The following is a 17,127-nucleotide window of genomic DNA, read 5'->3' as shown; positions in this document are numbered from 1 at the left end:
GAAGACCAAAAAGAGGAGCTAAGACCCCAGGAGACAACAATGAATCTGTTCCTTGGGGTATCATCAACAAGGGGATGGGGATAAGCTAACAATCTAGAGGAAACGTAAAAAAAGATGGCATTCCAAATCATGTCTAAAGAGCGGGATTTGGTAGTCCATCTTTGGAGATTGCGCTTCCACCAAAGATGATTAAGGGAGGCACAAAAAACTAGCTTACCAATCCGATCACAAATAGAAGAGCCTAAAAAGTTTCGCACAATCCAAGACCAATCATGAGCAAACCTGAAAGAACACCTTGAACAGGGCCAGATGGAGGCTAGGGCTTCTCTCCAGATAGATCTGGAGAAGGGGCAGGAGAAGAAAAGGTGCTCAAGGATCTCCGGGTCGTTCCAACATAGGATGCAATTGGGGTTTACTAGGATATACCAGCTAATAAGGAAAGGTTGGGTTGGAAGGGCATTTGAGGGCTCTCCAAAGGGTAAGGGAATGGCATGGGGTGAAACCTTTGGACCAGACCAAAGGGATGCAAGGGGGTTTAGGGTTGTGGGCTCGGAGGAGATTCCAGGTTGAGAGGGTGGAGAAGGTTTTGGTGGGAGAAGGGAGCCAAACTGTGAGATCATGAGAGGAACTAACAAGAGGGGGGAGAGATTCCCAAACCTGAGTGAGAAGGCGGAGGGGGGAAGGGTTCTAGGAACCATTGGTGATGAAGGGTGACAGGGGTACTTTTGGGGATACGGGAGGTATAAACATACGGGGGCCAAAATGGTTATAGAGAATGCCCATCGGGTGCCACGGATCAAGCCAGAATGAGGTAGAAGAGTCGGAGGATATGATGGTAAAAATGGAAGAGAGGGTCGCGGGGACGCAGTAAGAGGATTTTTCTCTAGACCCACAAAAGGGCTAAAGAGCATAGGAACCGTCCAAAAAGAATCCGCATAGAGAAGGTAGGATTGGACCCACTTAACCCAAATGGAGTAATGCTGTGAGGTGATTTTCCAAATGAGTTTAAGGAGGTAGGCTAGATTAACGTCAGTTATCCGGCAGATTCTCAGGCCTCCTTCGGAAGTTGGGCGACAGATAGTCAACCAACTGATAGGGTGAAGAAAGCGAGAGGCTTCCCGCCCTTTCCAAAGGAAGGCACATAATAGGGATTCCATAGCATGAATGGTGGATTTGGGGATGGAGAAGATTCCGCACCAGTAGAGATACGAAGATTGAAAAACATAGCGAATAAGATCACTCTACCAGCAAAGGACAGAAGCTTGCCCTTTTAGAGTTGGAGTTTCTTGCGGATATAATCGAGCATAAAGAGGCAGTGGTGGCGGGTGACTCTATCGGGGACGAGGGGAAGGCCTAGGTAGACAACGGGGAAGGAGCCAGGTTTAAACCCTCGAGAGCTCGAGAAGAGAGGGTCGGAGCTGATCGGGGACACTAGAGTGGAAGAGGGTGGACTTATCAAGGTTCACTCGGAGGCCCGAGAGGGATTCGAAGAGCGATAGGGCCGAGATGATGGAGGAGATGGATTGATGATCTGCTTTGGAGAAGATCATAAGATCATCAGCAAAAGCAAGATGGGTAACGTTGATGGTTTTATATTTGGGGATGGGAGAAATGAGGAGTTGATCAGTTTTGGATTGGAGAATGCAGGAGAGGACCTCTAAGGCTACGGAAAAGATGTAGGGGGAGAGAGGACAACCTTGATGGATGCCGACATGGGAAGAAAAGAAGCCTGCAGGAGAGCCGTTGGTGATGATGGAGAAGCGGGGTGAAGAGATACAGATCTTGATCCATTGAATGAAAGGGGGAGGGAAGCCCATGGTGGAGAGCACATCACTAATGAAGTCCCAGTTCATGGAGTCAAAAGCTTTGTGAAGATCTACCTTTAGAAGAGCATCTGGGGAGTGGTTAGCTTTATCAAAGCTGCGGACAATTCTACACAAAGAAGGATGTTGTCCACAATGCTACACCTTGAGATGAAGGCATATTGGTTCGAGCTTACAATGTTGGGCAAAGCATTTTTTAGCCTATTCACTAGGACTTTAGAGATGAATTTGTAGAGGAGATTACATAGGGAGATAGGGCAAAAATCGGAGAGAGAGGAGGCCCTTTACTTCTTGGGATGAGGCAGAGGATGGTTTGATTGATGGAGGAAATCTGGGAAGGGTTGTAAAAAGAAGCTACGGACAGCTTGAACAAGATCATTCTCAATGAAATCCTAAGAGGCAAGGAAAAAACCAACGCTGAAGCCATCATGACCAGGGGCCTTATTGGGCTTGTGAGATCGAATGGCAAGGAGGATCTCCTCCGAGGAAGGGATGGCGTAAAGAGAAGAGATGAAAGAAGGCTTAATGAATTCATTGATGAGGTTGGGAGGGAGAGGAGGGCGGGAAGGAAGGGAAGCTGAAGCCCAGTAGATCAGAAAAGAAAGATACTACCTCAGCCTTGATGCTCATCATACTAGAAGGGTGAGAAATCCAAGGGCCATTACTAGTGAGGAGGGCAGGGATAGAATTGAAGTTGCATCGAGCTTTGAGGGATTGATGAAAATAAGCCGAGTTGGAGTCCCCAAGCTTGAGCCACTTGATTCTAGCTTTTTGGCGGAGAAAGCTTTCTTCAGTGGAGAGGAGGGAAGAAAGCTCAGAGGAAATGGCCTTCTCATCAGCAAGGGAGGGGTTGGAGGGATCATCTTGGGGAAGAGACTGGACACGTTGGAGGTTTGATCGGCAGGAGGAAACACTAGAGGAGATATTTATGAAAGTAGATGAGTTCTAGGAAGGCAGGAACAGAGATATTTGCAAAAGTGAATTAGTGTTTTGAAGCCTGTGGGCAAAGGCAATGAGAAGGAGGTGGAACAGTGGACAAGCTTCAACCAAGCTTCCTTAACAGTAGGGATGAAGGAAGAATTCGAAGTCCACATATCAAGGAATTTGGCTTGGGGTAGAACGAGAAAGAGGGGGAGAGGTTGGACAAAATAAGGGGAGTGATCAGAAAGAATGGAGTCAGAGAAAATGGCATTGGAGGTAGGGAAGGAAGAGAGCCAAGGGGTATAGGAAGCGGTCTGGCTTTGAGGCAATTTTGGTAGTTCTAGATCGGTGTTTATGCCAAGTGAGGGTATGACCAGACCAACGGAGATCAGAGATACTGGCATCATCCAAACAGGCATTGAAATCACCAATCGCGGCAAGGTTCGGAGAAGAGCCTCGGACATGCTTATGGGAAAACCGGACGATGTTAAAGTCCCCACTAATACCCCAAGGGAGATCTAAAGAAGAGGAGGAGATAAAGTGGATTTCCTCCCAAAGGGGGGTGTGCTCGTCGGCACGATTGAAAGCATAAATTATAGAGAGAAGGAAAGGAGGGGAATTATTGGAAGGAATGCTGAGATGCATGAGTTGGGGGGGGATTTTAGGAGAGAGACTTGGAATTTCGAGGGGTCCCAAAGAATACAGATACGACCATCGGTAGAAACAGAATGATTAGAGATGAAAGACCAAGAAGGGGCAATAGATTGGGCAATTCGTTGGGCATTCTCTATTTGGACATGAGTTTCAAGAAGGGCAAGGGGGACTTTTGAAGTCTTGATAGTTTTTTTAAACTCAGCTTGCTTTGCCAGGGAATTGAGGCCACTGACATTTGATATAAAGAACTTAGACATATGGGTCATAAGGGGAGGGGGCATCAAAGTTGCTCTGGAGGTGAAGCAAGAGGGAGAACCAATGTCATTAATGGAAAAGGGGTTAAAGGGTTTCTCACTCGGGGGGGTTAAGGGGTTTCAAAGAGATTCGGGTCAATAGAGGCATTGGAATTTGGAGAAGAAGGTTCGGTGACAAAATGGTTGTTTAAAGGGGGTGAGGAGCTTAAAACCATTTTGTCACCGAACCTTAAATCTCTTGGGCCTTCCTTTTTAGCCCCGAATGGGTCGACTAAAACCCAAAATCTCCTTCACTCTAAGCCTGGTCCTTCTCACAAGCCCCCCACCACCAACTTAAGATCCAAAGCCACAGCTACCAAGCCCAACCCCTCCTCTTTACTTCCCAAAACCCCTCCGTCTAACCCATCGCAGCCAACAACCCCCCCCCCCACTAACCCATTGCAGCCCACAGCCCCTCCATCTAACCCATTGCAGCCCACAGCCCCAAGTAAAACCACCAAGTGCTCTCCTCTCCCTAACTCTTTGTCTCTGCAAACTCACCCCGCTACCTCTAGCATAAGAGAGCCTTTCCATCTTGAGGGTTTTGATGTCAGTGCGCAAGGGGATATCGATTGCAGAGCTGATTCTACTGAGGCAATCACTGTTCCATAATTCGAGAGGTAGTCTTGGAAGGTTGATCCATAGGGGAAGGGTATTGAAGTCGACCTTGCAGAGGGGAGAGGATTGAGACCAAGGTTTGACGAGGATTTGTGATCATCCAACAGACCAAGAGGAACCATCCGAGGCACGATCTCGACATTCTATAGAGGAGAAGTTGAACAAGAAAATTCTAGCTTCAAGCAGGTAAGTGTCCATGAGACCCGGGGCTTTCCATTGTTTGGCAAGAGATGATTTCAGGATGTTGATGGGGGGGGGGAGGGCCAAGAAATTGGCCAATAATGGCAAATTTCCAGCGAGTGATACCAGGGGCAGTGGCGGTGGCTGGGCAGTGAGCAAGAGGGGTAGAATTGTTGGTTGCAGGGGGTATGAAGGAAAGGTTTAGGTTGTCATTTGAGAGGGGTTGCTTAGAGAAGAGGGAGTTCCAAGGTTTTGCAGGAGGTAGAGGGAGGTTAGAGGTGGGATTAGGAGAGGGTGGTTGAGGAGGGGAGGGCGGCGGAGTTTGGGAGGAGACATATTGTCTTGAGCTCATCTCCGACGCCGGACCCGAAAAGCCTGTTATCTTGTGCTCTGTTTGAAGACCGAGAAATAGCAAAGTTGATGGCAAGTGTTCAAGCTGCTGTTTATGGAAGCAAGGACTGTGTGCTTCTTGATCTGTTAAAACATTGCTAAAATCCAAAAGTATGGTAAAACATTCATTTGTCTTGGTACTAAAAAAATATTTCACCATCTTGTATCTTTTGAACTGCTAATGAAACCACCTTCCACTTCTTCTTTGCTTGCGCTCTTACCCACTCCATTTGGCTTCCTGCCGTCTCCTCTATTTGGCTCAGATCTAGACACCTTCAGCACTTGGATTTAGAATGTCGCTAGATTGGTTCTACTTGTGTAGGTTCTACAATCGCCGACATTATCGGGAGGCTTACTTGGGGAGACTGTATCTCACACATTTCGATGAAGTGCAACTTTCGCAGATGGACCACTAAAAGTCGCTCAGTGGATCAGATTTTGAAAGCCAAGTATAATGATGTTAGTTCTAGGATCTTCTTTCTATATCACAATCCCCTTGTAGATAATCCAAGGAACAGACACATTGTTGTTATGTGACTTACGTTGGCTCTGGAGTGCTCTTTGATTGTGTCTTTTAGACGATCTTAGTCTGGTTGCGCCCCCCCCCCCCGCTCTTTCCCCCTATACTTTCTTTCCCTTCGGGGTGTTTATAATATACTTTTATGTTCATCCCACAAAAAAAAAAAATTTCAGTCAGCATGATTTCATGTTGTATTCACATAAAGCAAATTACATGAATTATCAATCGCATTTACTTGAATGAAATACAAGCACAAAAGCATTTACATGATTGAATGTTTGTGGGTGCGGGGTGCTTGTCTTGTTTTCCAGCTAACTTCCCCAAGTTTCAATGGGGGTCAATGAACATTGTATAGGTTTCTAGGTCAGGACCTGCAAAATGTGGTTGAAATCATCATTCATCCACCAAATTTTTTGTTTAATTAAGTTCCTCAGCATGATAAAAGATTTTGATCTCCAATTTTTGGAGATCCTTTTTTTTTTTTTTTTTTTTGGGTGAAATGGAGATTCTATTCCTATAACAATAAATGTCTGAAGATCTTGATTTCCTGCAGAAATTTACAGGAAGATGTATCAAGTTCTGTAGAAATTTCAGATGCAGATGTTCAATCCAATGGTGAAAGCTGTCCTAGGGATAAAACAAGAAGTTGTTCCTCAGAACATGGACCTGTGAGAACTTTTAATGCTGAACATTTTGCTCAAGTAGAAAATTGCTACTTTGTGGAACTATGTACTATTATCTTTCTTCTGCTAGCTAAACTGGAATTTGTGAAATCCAATTTTAAAAGAAAATTCAAGCTGCGAAGTTGGAACTCTCTACCAATTTAGTGGCTGAACGCTTTAATGCTTCAGGAGGATTCTACAAATGAGATTTTGGCATCTGATGCTGTTGATATAGTCAAATCTGTTGAGAGCTGTGAATCAAAGGATAATATTGTTCAGGAACATGTAGATAATTCGAAAGGTATTCTTTTAGATAAAGATCCCATCTTAGTCTCTCATGATAAGTTATCTATGGAAATTAATTCTGGTTGTCTATTGGCTACTGAAGAGAGTCACACTAACATGGCCTTCCACGAGCAATCAAATATGGGTTACCGCAATAAAGTAGTGATGGATGGAGAAGTGGAATCTCTTGAATCACGAAAAAGGAGCATCGATCCAAGTGAACATGAAGGAAAAGAAGACCATATGGCTGGCAGGAATAATTTACCTAGTGTTGGGGAAAAGATCCAAGAAATTACTTCTCAAAAGGTAATATTCCACTTTTTACTGTTCGTTTTCTTCACCTTTACTAGTTGGGAAGGAAATGTATTGCTAGTTGATGAATAAAATATTTCCAATTTCAGGATGCATAGACTTGAGATAGTTTTGTGTTTGAGTTTAGGGAAAAAAGAAGCAGATAAAACATGTTTTGAGATAAGGCTTTACCAATATCCCCCCCCCGGGTTTGGGACTTGTAATCATGAGTTGTTAGTTGTTATATATTCATGACATGAGTACATAATTGAGTACATAATTGAGTAACTTCTTGAGTTCAATGGGTTAAACTTTGGCTTCATATATTGACTGAAGAGTCTCCAACCGTTCATATTATATGTACAGATCTGATTAAGCTTCTTTCATCTCCATCCGCAAAGGCCACGCCTTCCTTTCGGTTATCCAATTGAATGCTTGGCTTGTGGATGGACTCATTATTATTTTTTAAGTATTTTTTACTTTGTATAAAATGTTATCCTTTGATCTTTTCTTCTTACTTTTGAAGGCTGCCAAGGCTCAAGTAACTTCCAGAGGTGAACAGAGTAAATCTAGTGATGCATTGGACGATTCATTTCAACCATTGCGTAAAACCCAAGGAACTCAGGCTACTGAAGCTTCAATATCTGATTCCTCATCATGGATGAATCAAGGCAGTGCAATTCTACATGGTGCCCGAAAGAATGGCCATGCAACACTGCTTATGGATAGAATGTCGAAGAACCAGATGGACAATGAAAGGGGTCATACAAATGAAGGGGACCTGTTACGTCTTATGATGGGTGCCCTGGGGAAAGATGTAACAGGCGTTGACGGTTTTGTATGTTCTCATAAAAATGTACACTTGATTTTCTCATCATTATTCATTCTTTCTGACATCATGATGTTTTTTTGTTAAACAGGTTTTTGATGAAAAAATGTCAGGAGAAAACCTTTCTCCCCTGCAGGTGCTTGATATTATATTACCATATATACTCCTTGAACTTGTCCTACGATATTGATATTGTTTGTAATTGGTATGGTAATAGATAACTGTATGCCCACAATATTCATTAGGTTCTGTTAACTTTGCAGTCAGTTTATGGCTCCACTGATGAGACAAGGGTAGTATTGCCTATGGATTTGGGGCAAGGTGAGGTCTTAGGGGTTGGGATCGCTGGGTGGCTTTAATATATTCCAGGCTCCATTTGTTTAGACAGATACTTTGTTGATTCAATGTTTGAAAACCATGAGGTCAAAAGTGATGTAATTATGGCTAAGTTATGTTTTCTTGTCAACTTAGAGAGTAAAGAATGAGTTCATGGGTCTGGTTCGCTTCGGTTTTTTTCTTTTTGATTCCATTGTTGAAGTGTGTAAGTACATTAGAATGTCAAAAAAAATCTCCATTGTCAACAAAGGCTGGCTGCTTTCTCCATCAGTGTTAGGCAGGAGCCTCCATTGTCAATGTTGGGTGAAACGGGGATTACCTCCATTTTGAAGTTAGGTGGGAAGATAGATTTTAATGGTCTTTTGAGAGTCTGTATAAAATTCTAAGAGTCTTGGAGCTCTGCAAAAGGAAAAAAAGGCTTTTCTTCCTTCTTTTTCTTGACCCAGGACAGGTCTTGTTTCGTGGTATTAGAGCTATTTTAATCAGATTTGGGTTTTCTATTTTCTTCTTTGTTGATCTGTCCTTCATCTTAAAAAACCATGTGGTGAGCAGCCACCAGCTGCTGCATATATCATAGCTTAAACACCATCTGGAGCCACCTATTTCTGCACATACTCATTGGTTTGAGGACCTTGTTTTTCATCAATGGAATGCTGCAATGCTACTTGCATTGTGATCTAGAGTTGCTGATTGGGAGATTGTGAAGCAAGAAACATATATTCTCTTCCTGGTTGCTGCTTCTTTCGATGTTATCTTATGCAATAATACTAGATCCACATGATTTGTGACTCCTCCAGCCAGGTGATGTCGATTTTTGCTTCTTCCCCGATACCCTACAAGATTTCTGGAACAGATGGCTGATGCCTATTTAGTTTGTTCAAGTAATATCTAATTGCTGGTTTCTCATTCCACCCCTATTCTACAAGATTGATTTTTGGGTTTTGAAACCTTGAGAGTTTTTGGCATTATCTGTTATATCTGAAGTACTTGCTTCTTGTTGTTCCCTATGGCTGATGACAAGTTTATTTGCCCATACTGTGGACCATGTGAATATCAACCTCTATCAAACTCAAAGGACTCTAATTATTTACTGTGCTCAGGTTGTGAGAATTTACTCAATGCCACAAACAAGCTCAAGTTCGTTACTTCTGGTCCTCCTGCCTCTAACGATAAATATTACAGTATAAGGGCCAGAAAATGATGCTATCATCCTAATATGGTTATGGAACAGTATGGAGTCAGACATTGCTGCCAGTGTCATGTTTCATGCCATTGCCAAGGATGTAGGTTAAGTTAAAGTAGACATTGGGAGAAGAGTATGACTTGGATCTATGATTTCTATGAAAAATTGATTTACTTCTGGCTGTCTAATGACTTGATGTAACCAGGATCAGCAAGTATAGGGCACTCCATGTTTTGGGCCCAAATATCCCCCAGACGGCACCTAGAGCTGGCCGAATGCCCTAAGGGGTATTTTGGTCATATTTTACCACTTCTCCTAGGGGTCAAAGTGATCTAGTTAGTTTCCCACACTGTTAGGAGTTAGAATATACTTTTATTTTCTGAAGTGTGTTAGTCGAGAGAGTCCTAATGTAGTTAGGAGTTCTAGTAGGTATCCAATTTCAAGTTGGGTTCTTTGTTAAAGTTGATCTCTTATCTTGCAAGTTGTATTTGTTAAGGAACTCTTACTTACGAGTCCTTTTTATAGTTTTGGAGGTTAAATCTAGTTGTAATAGGGAATTCTAGTCCAACTTGATTTCCTAAGTTGAGTTCAAGTTGGTTTTCTTTTAGAATCCTAGTTACATTCTTTCAATGTAATAAGGCAATAAATATCCCCTTATACCTTGTAAACAACTCAGACTGGATTAATAACCCCTCCAGCTACCTTCTACATGCTAGGCTTACTATGGTGCAGTCTTAACTCAAGCAGTCCAGATATGATCCATCCATCCTAGCAACTGAGGGGGGATGTTAGCTTGAACTCTCCTCACTCTCCTTTCAACAGGAAGTTTCTTTTCCAAGAATCTCACATTTAGTGTTTGAGCCCATTAACTTGAACAGTGAATACATTCACTGTTCTGGGAAGGCTGGAACTAAATCTATTTCAATCCCCTGATGTAATTTGGACCCTCCAAAATTGGGCCCAAAAATCCAGACCCAAAGAAGCTTCCTAAAGCTAGCTGAATTACCCCAGGGGTATTTTGGTCACTTTGTAAGCCCTCTTTTAGGGCTCAATATGGGTCCTGATAGAATCCCCTCAATCCAAGTGTCATGGATCTACTTTTGGTTTTTTTGTTTGAGTTAGTAGTTTGAGAGTCATAGTCTTTTTTAAGTTACGTTGAGCTAGTTAGTTGTGGATAAGATAAGATTCCTTATCCAAATGGGATCTTATCTTTTAGAGTTTGTTTCTATTTGGAAGTTAGTCTCTTATCTCTCAAAGGTTTTATTTTATTATTATTATTATTATTTTTAAATTAGTTGATTCCTTATTTAGTAAGTAATTGTTAACTTAAAGTCTAAGTTGTGGGGTAGTTGGATCCATATTAGATAGGGGTCCCAAGTTGAGTCAAAGTGTCTTGTAATTTGGCTACATATAGCCTCTTTAATTATGAATAAAGCAGGTAGGATTATTTGAGTAAATCAGAGGCTTGGGCGGTGGGGAAGGAAACCCTTACGGTCTGGACTGGTGAGTAATTCTCAAACTTTGGAAATTCCAGCAATCATTCAACTACTTCTACAGTAGTGCACACGCAAATCACAGCAGCCCAAGTAAGTAAAGATCACCCCCACTCCATTGCATCTTCCCTCTCTCACTTCCCCTGCAGTTCCAGTCTTCCAGCTATTCCCCAGCACTTCCCTCACCCTCTCCACCACCCGCAAGGCATCCCTGCCCCCTCCCCTTTCTGTTCATTGCAGAATCATCATCCCCACACACCCCGGGCCCTTGGATCCCACCCTTTCTCTCATTCGGCTCCCTGTTTAGGCAGAAAATAGACAAGCAGGAGAGTTCAGAAAATTCTGCAGTTAGATCTGAACTATAACCCTGGTGCTGTTCTGAACCTTCTCCTAATCAGAGCCATTAGAATAACATCTGCCTTCAAAGGCAGCAAGCTTAGACCCTGTTCTACCCCAGCCAAACTACCCAGAAACCTTAGTTTTGTGCTGGTTCTTATCTAAGAAGATCCTGGAAGATCTAACCCAGAACCGGGGTTACATTATCCCCTTTCTCCTCAAATGTGATGACTCCCATCTTATAGTTGCTCAAGGCATAAAAAAGGAAGTAGATACTTTCTTCTTTTCCATCTTTTAGTCCATGATGGATTTCAAACACCATAGTCTACTCAAACTTGGAAGTGAAACACTAGTTCAAGGTCTCATGATGGGATTGCAATCCCTCTCTTTTTTTTTGGATGAATGAATAAGTAAATTAAACCAAAGAAAAGGATACAACACAAAGCCAACTATCAAACAGGAGGCCCAAAGGAGGAGCTCAGACCCAAGAGACTACAATAAGCCTGTTCCTTGGGTTATCAACAACAATGGGTGGGGAATTGAAAAAGCCTAGCAGAAACATCAAAACAGATCGCCTTCCAAATCATGTCAATGGAGTGGGATTTCGAAGTCCATCTTCTAAGATTGCACTCCCACCATAGGTGATGAACAGTAACACAGAAAAACAAGCTTGCCAATCCTATTGCAAATGGAGGAACTTGAGAAATTCTAAAACCCAAGACCAATCTTGAGCAAAGCCAAAGAAACGCCACAAGTAGGGCCAAATAGAAGTTAGAGCTTTTCTCCAAAGGGAACTGGAGAAAGGACAAGAGAAGAAAAGGTGGTCATGGTCCTTAGAATTGTTTCAACAAAAAATGCAATTTGGGTTAACAGGGATATGACGGCTTAAAAGGAGGGATTGGGTGGGAAGGGCTAGATTAAGAGCCCTCCAAAGGGTGAGGGAGTGATGGGGGATATGACCTTTGAACCAAACCAAAGGGGGCCAAGGGGGCTGGTGGGAAGGGGAGCGAAAGAGGTCCCAAGTTGAAGAAGTGGAGAAGGTTTTGGAGGGAGATGGAAGCCAAACAGTAAGGTCATAAGGGGAATCTAGGAGGACAGGAAGCGAATTCCAAACTTGTGTGAGATTGGGGTGAGGGAGGGGGGACCAGGAACCATCTGAAACAGTGCGAGGTCCAAGGAGGGTAAAGAGGATGCCCAACAGATGCCACGGGTCAAGCCAAAAGGAGGTGGAGGAGCCCGTGGAGATTAAAGTGGAGATCACCGAAAGAGCATGCTGTCTCAGGAGGAGGAGTTTTCTCCAAACCCAGAACGAGTCAGGCAATCTTAGTCAAGCTGAAGATGATATTTATTGAATCTGATATGTTCTATTCATCCATGATGAGGGGTTTATATAATGTGACCTAAGCCTTACAAATTAAGAAATAAGAGTGAAAAGAAATAATAGATAAAGAGAAAAGCTTGCATGAAAGCAATATGAGTCCCAACAAGACTCTAACCTTAACCTTAAGAAACAAACTATAACCAATTATAACTCCTCAACAAATCCCACCTACTTGCTAACTACCAGCCTGCCATTTTTAAGGGAAGTATAACTTCCAGCTGAATTAATATTGAACCTAGTTCACTTGAAAATAGTTAAATGTGGATCTGGCAGCGATTTATTGGCATTCTTCCTTGGGGATTTCTTGTGGATGTGGACCAGTGGGACTGCATCACGTTCTCTAGAAGAGGATCCAACTCTTAAACAGCAAGCTCCTTTTCTTTACTAGGAGAGTTGAGCTCATTAAATCTAATCCTCCTACATCTGTTGGTGTGGCATTTATGGCATTCCAAAGTCCACCATCACTACACAATGCTTTGAATTTCGTCACCCTATGAGTTAGGTTTCAACTTGCCTCCTAAAATATGAAGGTGGTCTAGGCATCTAGAGGATCCACAACTTTAATATTGTCAGCATCTTCATATTAAATCTAGAAAATATTCAATAAATGGTTTTATTGGGATCAATTGGGTTTGCTCCTACATTCTTAAATCAGACTTTATCTGAATGGTCGCCTTTTCGGCTAATATTTTACGAGTTTGACGGAAAACCCTCATCATTGTCCCTTGCTCCTTCTTCTGCATTCTTTGTAATTGTTGATGGGAATACCATACGCCTTTTGCTAGACCCGCCCCTAGAGTCCTTGTTAACATCATTACATTTGTGATCTATACCTCTAGCATACCTAAAGCCACCCACCATCCTCAATCATTTCTTTTGGATCCTAGTCCCCTCCTCCCCCTTGCCACAAATGCCTCACTCAAGTTTGCGCTTCTCTTCTTCCTTCTCCCTCTTGATTGGGGTAATGTCGGTTGCGTTTCCTTCATCTAAAGGAATTTGCAGCACTTCCTCAGTTAGGGAATGTTGTTAGACACTATATCCCCCCATCCCATAGTCCAAAATTGTGTGGTTTAAGGGTCATGTTCCTCAGCACAGTTTCATAGTCTTATATTGTTGGATTCTACTAGGAGTTTGATTAGAGTTTGTATTCATGTAAAATTCTATTTCTTGTTACCCAAGTAAGGGTATTTATGTAATAGTGTACTTTCCACTTAATTATAAATAGAGGGCTTGAGATCATTGATCACTAAGCCATTCAGCCTTTTCCAGCAATGGAAGAATAGGAGCCATCAACAATTCTAACTTTATCCTTTCTAGAAGTTGGAGAATATTGTAAGAAAAAAGAGGATAAACCTGTCATATGATCTGTGGCTCCTGTATTAATGATCCAAGGAGTAGAAACTGAAGAAACTTGAAAACCTGTAAAAGTTTTACTTGAAGTAGTGGTAGAAGTTGTACTGGCAGTAGAAGACTGCAGAATACGTTGCAGAGTAGCTAACTCCTCCTGTGAAAAACCAACGTCTGCAGAGGGTGGTGTGGAAACTGTCTCAGAAAGATTAGCCTTTGGTTTTCCCTTTCTTTGTGCTCTTTTGCTCAAAATCAGCAGGTTTCCCATGAAGTTTCCAACAATTGGCCTTGGTATGATATGGTTTGTAATAGTGCTCACACTTGACAATCTCCTTATCCGAATCAGATTTAGTGTGAACAGATTGTAAGGCAGATTTCTCCATAATAGGAGTATGAAGCATGGCTAATCTATGGCTTTCCTCACACTGAACAAGGGCATAAAATTGTTCTAGTGTAGGAAAGGGAGAACGACTTAATACTTGCACTCTGATCTGATCATACTCTACATTCAAACCTGCCAAGAAGTCATATACCCGAATCTTATCAACGTGCTTCCTATAAGTAGTTACATCATCTGGATTAGTGGGGTGATAATCCCCATGATGATCCAACTCTTGCCAAAGAGATCACAACTTAGCATAATATTGGGCCATAGTCAGTTCCTTTTGGTAGTCTCATGAAGCTTCTTTCGTAGCTCATAAACCTGTGCATCATTCCCCAACTGTCCATATGTTTAAGTAGTAGCCTTCCATATTTCGGCTGACAACATCTTATAATCCGGTCCATTCGGTAATATCAAACCTTTATCAGTGGCACCTTAGGCTAGGTCACCCCCCTCTAGGAACTCTTAAGAAAATATTTCCTGATTTGGTTTCTTCGTGTAATGAGGATGATTTTTTTGTGAAGCCTGCATTTTTGCGAAGCAGACTCGTTCTACTTATTTACCTTCTCTTTATAATAGAAAATATATTCCTTTTATGCTCATTCATACTGATGTGTGGGGTCCCTGCCGACGTGTGTCTATTACTGGCCATAGATTCTTTGTTACTTTTATTGATTGTCACTCTCGTTCTACATGGATTTATCTTTTAAAACAAAAAATGAGGTTTTTTCGATGTTTTCGTGATTTTCATAATATGATTAAAACTCAGTTCAATGCCACTGTGAAGATCCTTCGCAATGACAATGGCACAGGGTATATTGATGGTGAATTTCAGAGATAACTCTCTAACTCTGGCATAATACATCAGACCAGTTGTGTTGATATGGCTGACCAAAATGGGGTTGCCGAAAGGAAGAATCGGCATCTTTTAGAGATAGCCCGTTCAATTATGATTGCTATGAATGTACCTGACCAATACTGGAGTGATGCTATACTCACTGCTTCTTACCTTATGAATAGAATGCCCAGTAGGATACTTGGCTTTAAATGTCCTAATGAGATTCTCCAGGGAGTCTCTTCTTTTATTATTCCCCTAAAGATTTTTGGATGTGTGTGTTATGTCAGAATCACAGCCTACCAGAGTAAGCTGGCTCCCCGCAGCGTACGCTACATATTTTTGGGGTATTCTGCTACTCAAAAAGGGTACAAATGTTATCATCCTTCTTTGAGGAAAACCATTGTATCCATGGATGTAATTTTTCATGAGTCTTGCCCTTACTATACACCTCTCCAGGGGGGAGAGTCCTAGAAGAGAGGTGTTCTTTCCAACTCTAGATCTTCTGATCACACACCAACACAACTTAAGAGTTCAAGAAGAGTTTCTTGACCAGGGGGAGACTTTGGCCAGTATACCTGAGGACTTTAATCCTCCCCCTTCATTTTCTGAACCATGTGAAGAACCTAGCTAGGGGGAGACCACTCCTGTGAGGCACCCTATTGAGGTCTTTCAAACCAGATTGACCAGAATAAGGACGTGCAGACTTATCAGAGAAAGAATTACAACCGGCTAAAGCAAGTGGAGAAATGTGACACGTTACCACTTCAGTCTCCTGCTCCAGGATCAGATTATATTGTTCCCTTTGAGATATCTTCTTCTGATCTTCCTATTGCTGTTAAAAAAGGAGTTAGATCTTGTACTCAATATCCCATAGCTAAATATGTTTTTTTATAACTCTTTGTCTGACTCCTACCGTGCTTTTATATCCTCTCTGTCATCTGTATCTATTCCTAAAAGTTGGTAGGAAGCCTATGCTGATAAGATATGGAAGGTAGCTATGCTAGAGGAAATGCAGACAATGATGAAAAATAACACTTGGGAGCTAGTTACACTTCCTTTAGGAAAAAAACCAGTGGGCTGCAAATGGGTGTTTGTGGTTAAACAGAATATGGATGGATCAATCAACAAGTTGAATGCTAGACTAGTTGCAAAGGGATTTACCCAGACCTATGGGATTGATTATCAGGAGACTTTTGCCCCTGTTGTGAAACTAAACACTGTCAAAGTTTTGTTGTCTGTAGGTGTGAACAAAGACTGAAACTTGCACCAACTAGACGTAAAGAATGCCTTCTTACATGGGGAGTTAGCGGAAAAAGTCTATATGGAAATCCCACATGGTTTCTCCGATGACAATACTGCAGGGAAAGTTTGTAGGTTGAAGAGGTCAATTTATGGGTTAAAACAATCTCCTAGATGCTAGTTTGGATGCCTCTTGAAGGCAATGACTTCTATTGGGTACAAGCAAAGCAATGCTGATCATACACTATTTGTCAAGAAGTCAGGTAATAACATCACACTTCGCATTGTTTATGTAGACGATATTGTCATCACAGGGAATGATGGTGAAGAAATTCAAAAGTTGAAGGACTTTCTTGGCAGAGAGTTTGAGATTAAAGATTTAGGGAAGTTACAGTATTTCTTAGGGATTGTGGTGGCTTGATCAAAGAAGGGTATATTCCTATACCAAAGAAAGTATGTCATAGATTTATTATCAAAAGTGGGAATGTTGGGGTGCAATGCAGTTGATACCCCTATTGAAGCTGGAGTTAAACTTAAAGAAAAGGAGGGAGAACCAGTGGACAAAGGAAGATACCAAAGGCTGGTAGGGAAGCTTATTTACTTGTCCCACACCAGGCCAGACATCACTTATGCTGTGGGGATAGTGAGCCAATTCATGCATGATCCATATTTAGCTCATATGAAGGCTGTTACCAGAATACTACAGTTTTTGAAGGGAACTCCTGGAAAAGGAATACTTTTGTCACCCATTGATAATCTAAAAGTAGAAGCATATATTGATGCAGATTGGGCTGGATCTCCAGACAGGAAGTCAATTTCAAGTTACTGTACCTTTGTTGGAGGTAATCTAGTTACTTGGAGAAGTAAGAAACAGAATGTGGTAGCTTTATCCAGTACTGAAGCTGAATATAGAGCTATGGTTCGTGGAGTTTGTGAGCTACTATGGTTGAAAGGCTTGCTGCAAGATATTGTAGTCCAAGTTCCAAACCCTATGATGTTATATTGTGACAACAAGGCTGCTATTAGTATTGCTAATAATCCGGTGCAACATGATCGAACTAAGCACATTGAAATTAATAGAATTTTTATCTGCATGCCTTTTGTGAGATCTGGAGACCAAGTAGCA

The 17,127-nt window shown here is 42.0% G+C and overlaps 1 protein-coding gene across 2 annotated transcripts in view; it reads left to right on the top strand.

Moving 5' to 3' along the window:
- The window catches only part of LOC149021818 (MAP3K epsilon protein kinase 1-like), a 99,816-nt gene that overhangs the window by 34,328 nt on the left and 48,361 nt on the right, over positions 1–17,127 (top strand). For both annotated transcript variants that reach the window (XM_089149996.1, XM_089149995.1), the window contains exons 11-14: positions 5,953–6,067; positions 6,251–6,652; positions 7,164–7,475; positions 7,558–7,602. In XM_089149996.1, coding sequence (XP_089006122.1) covers positions 5,953–6,067; positions 6,251–6,652; positions 7,164–7,475; positions 7,558–7,602 — 874 coding nt within the window. The remainder of the gene's footprint in view (positions 1–5,952; positions 6,068–6,250; positions 6,653–7,163; positions 7,476–7,557; positions 7,603–17,127) is intronic.

This window comes from Hakea prostrata, chromosome 3, assembly GCF_041222555.1.
Source record: "Hakea prostrata isolate BN-2017 chromosome 3, UWA_Hpros_2, whole genome shotgun sequence".
NCBI classification, from domain to species: domain Eukaryota; kingdom Viridiplantae; phylum Streptophyta; class Magnoliopsida; order Proteales; family Proteaceae; genus Hakea; species Hakea prostrata.
The sequence above is the reverse complement of the archived record's forward strand: the minus strand, read 5'-3'. Positions and strand labels throughout refer to the sequence as shown.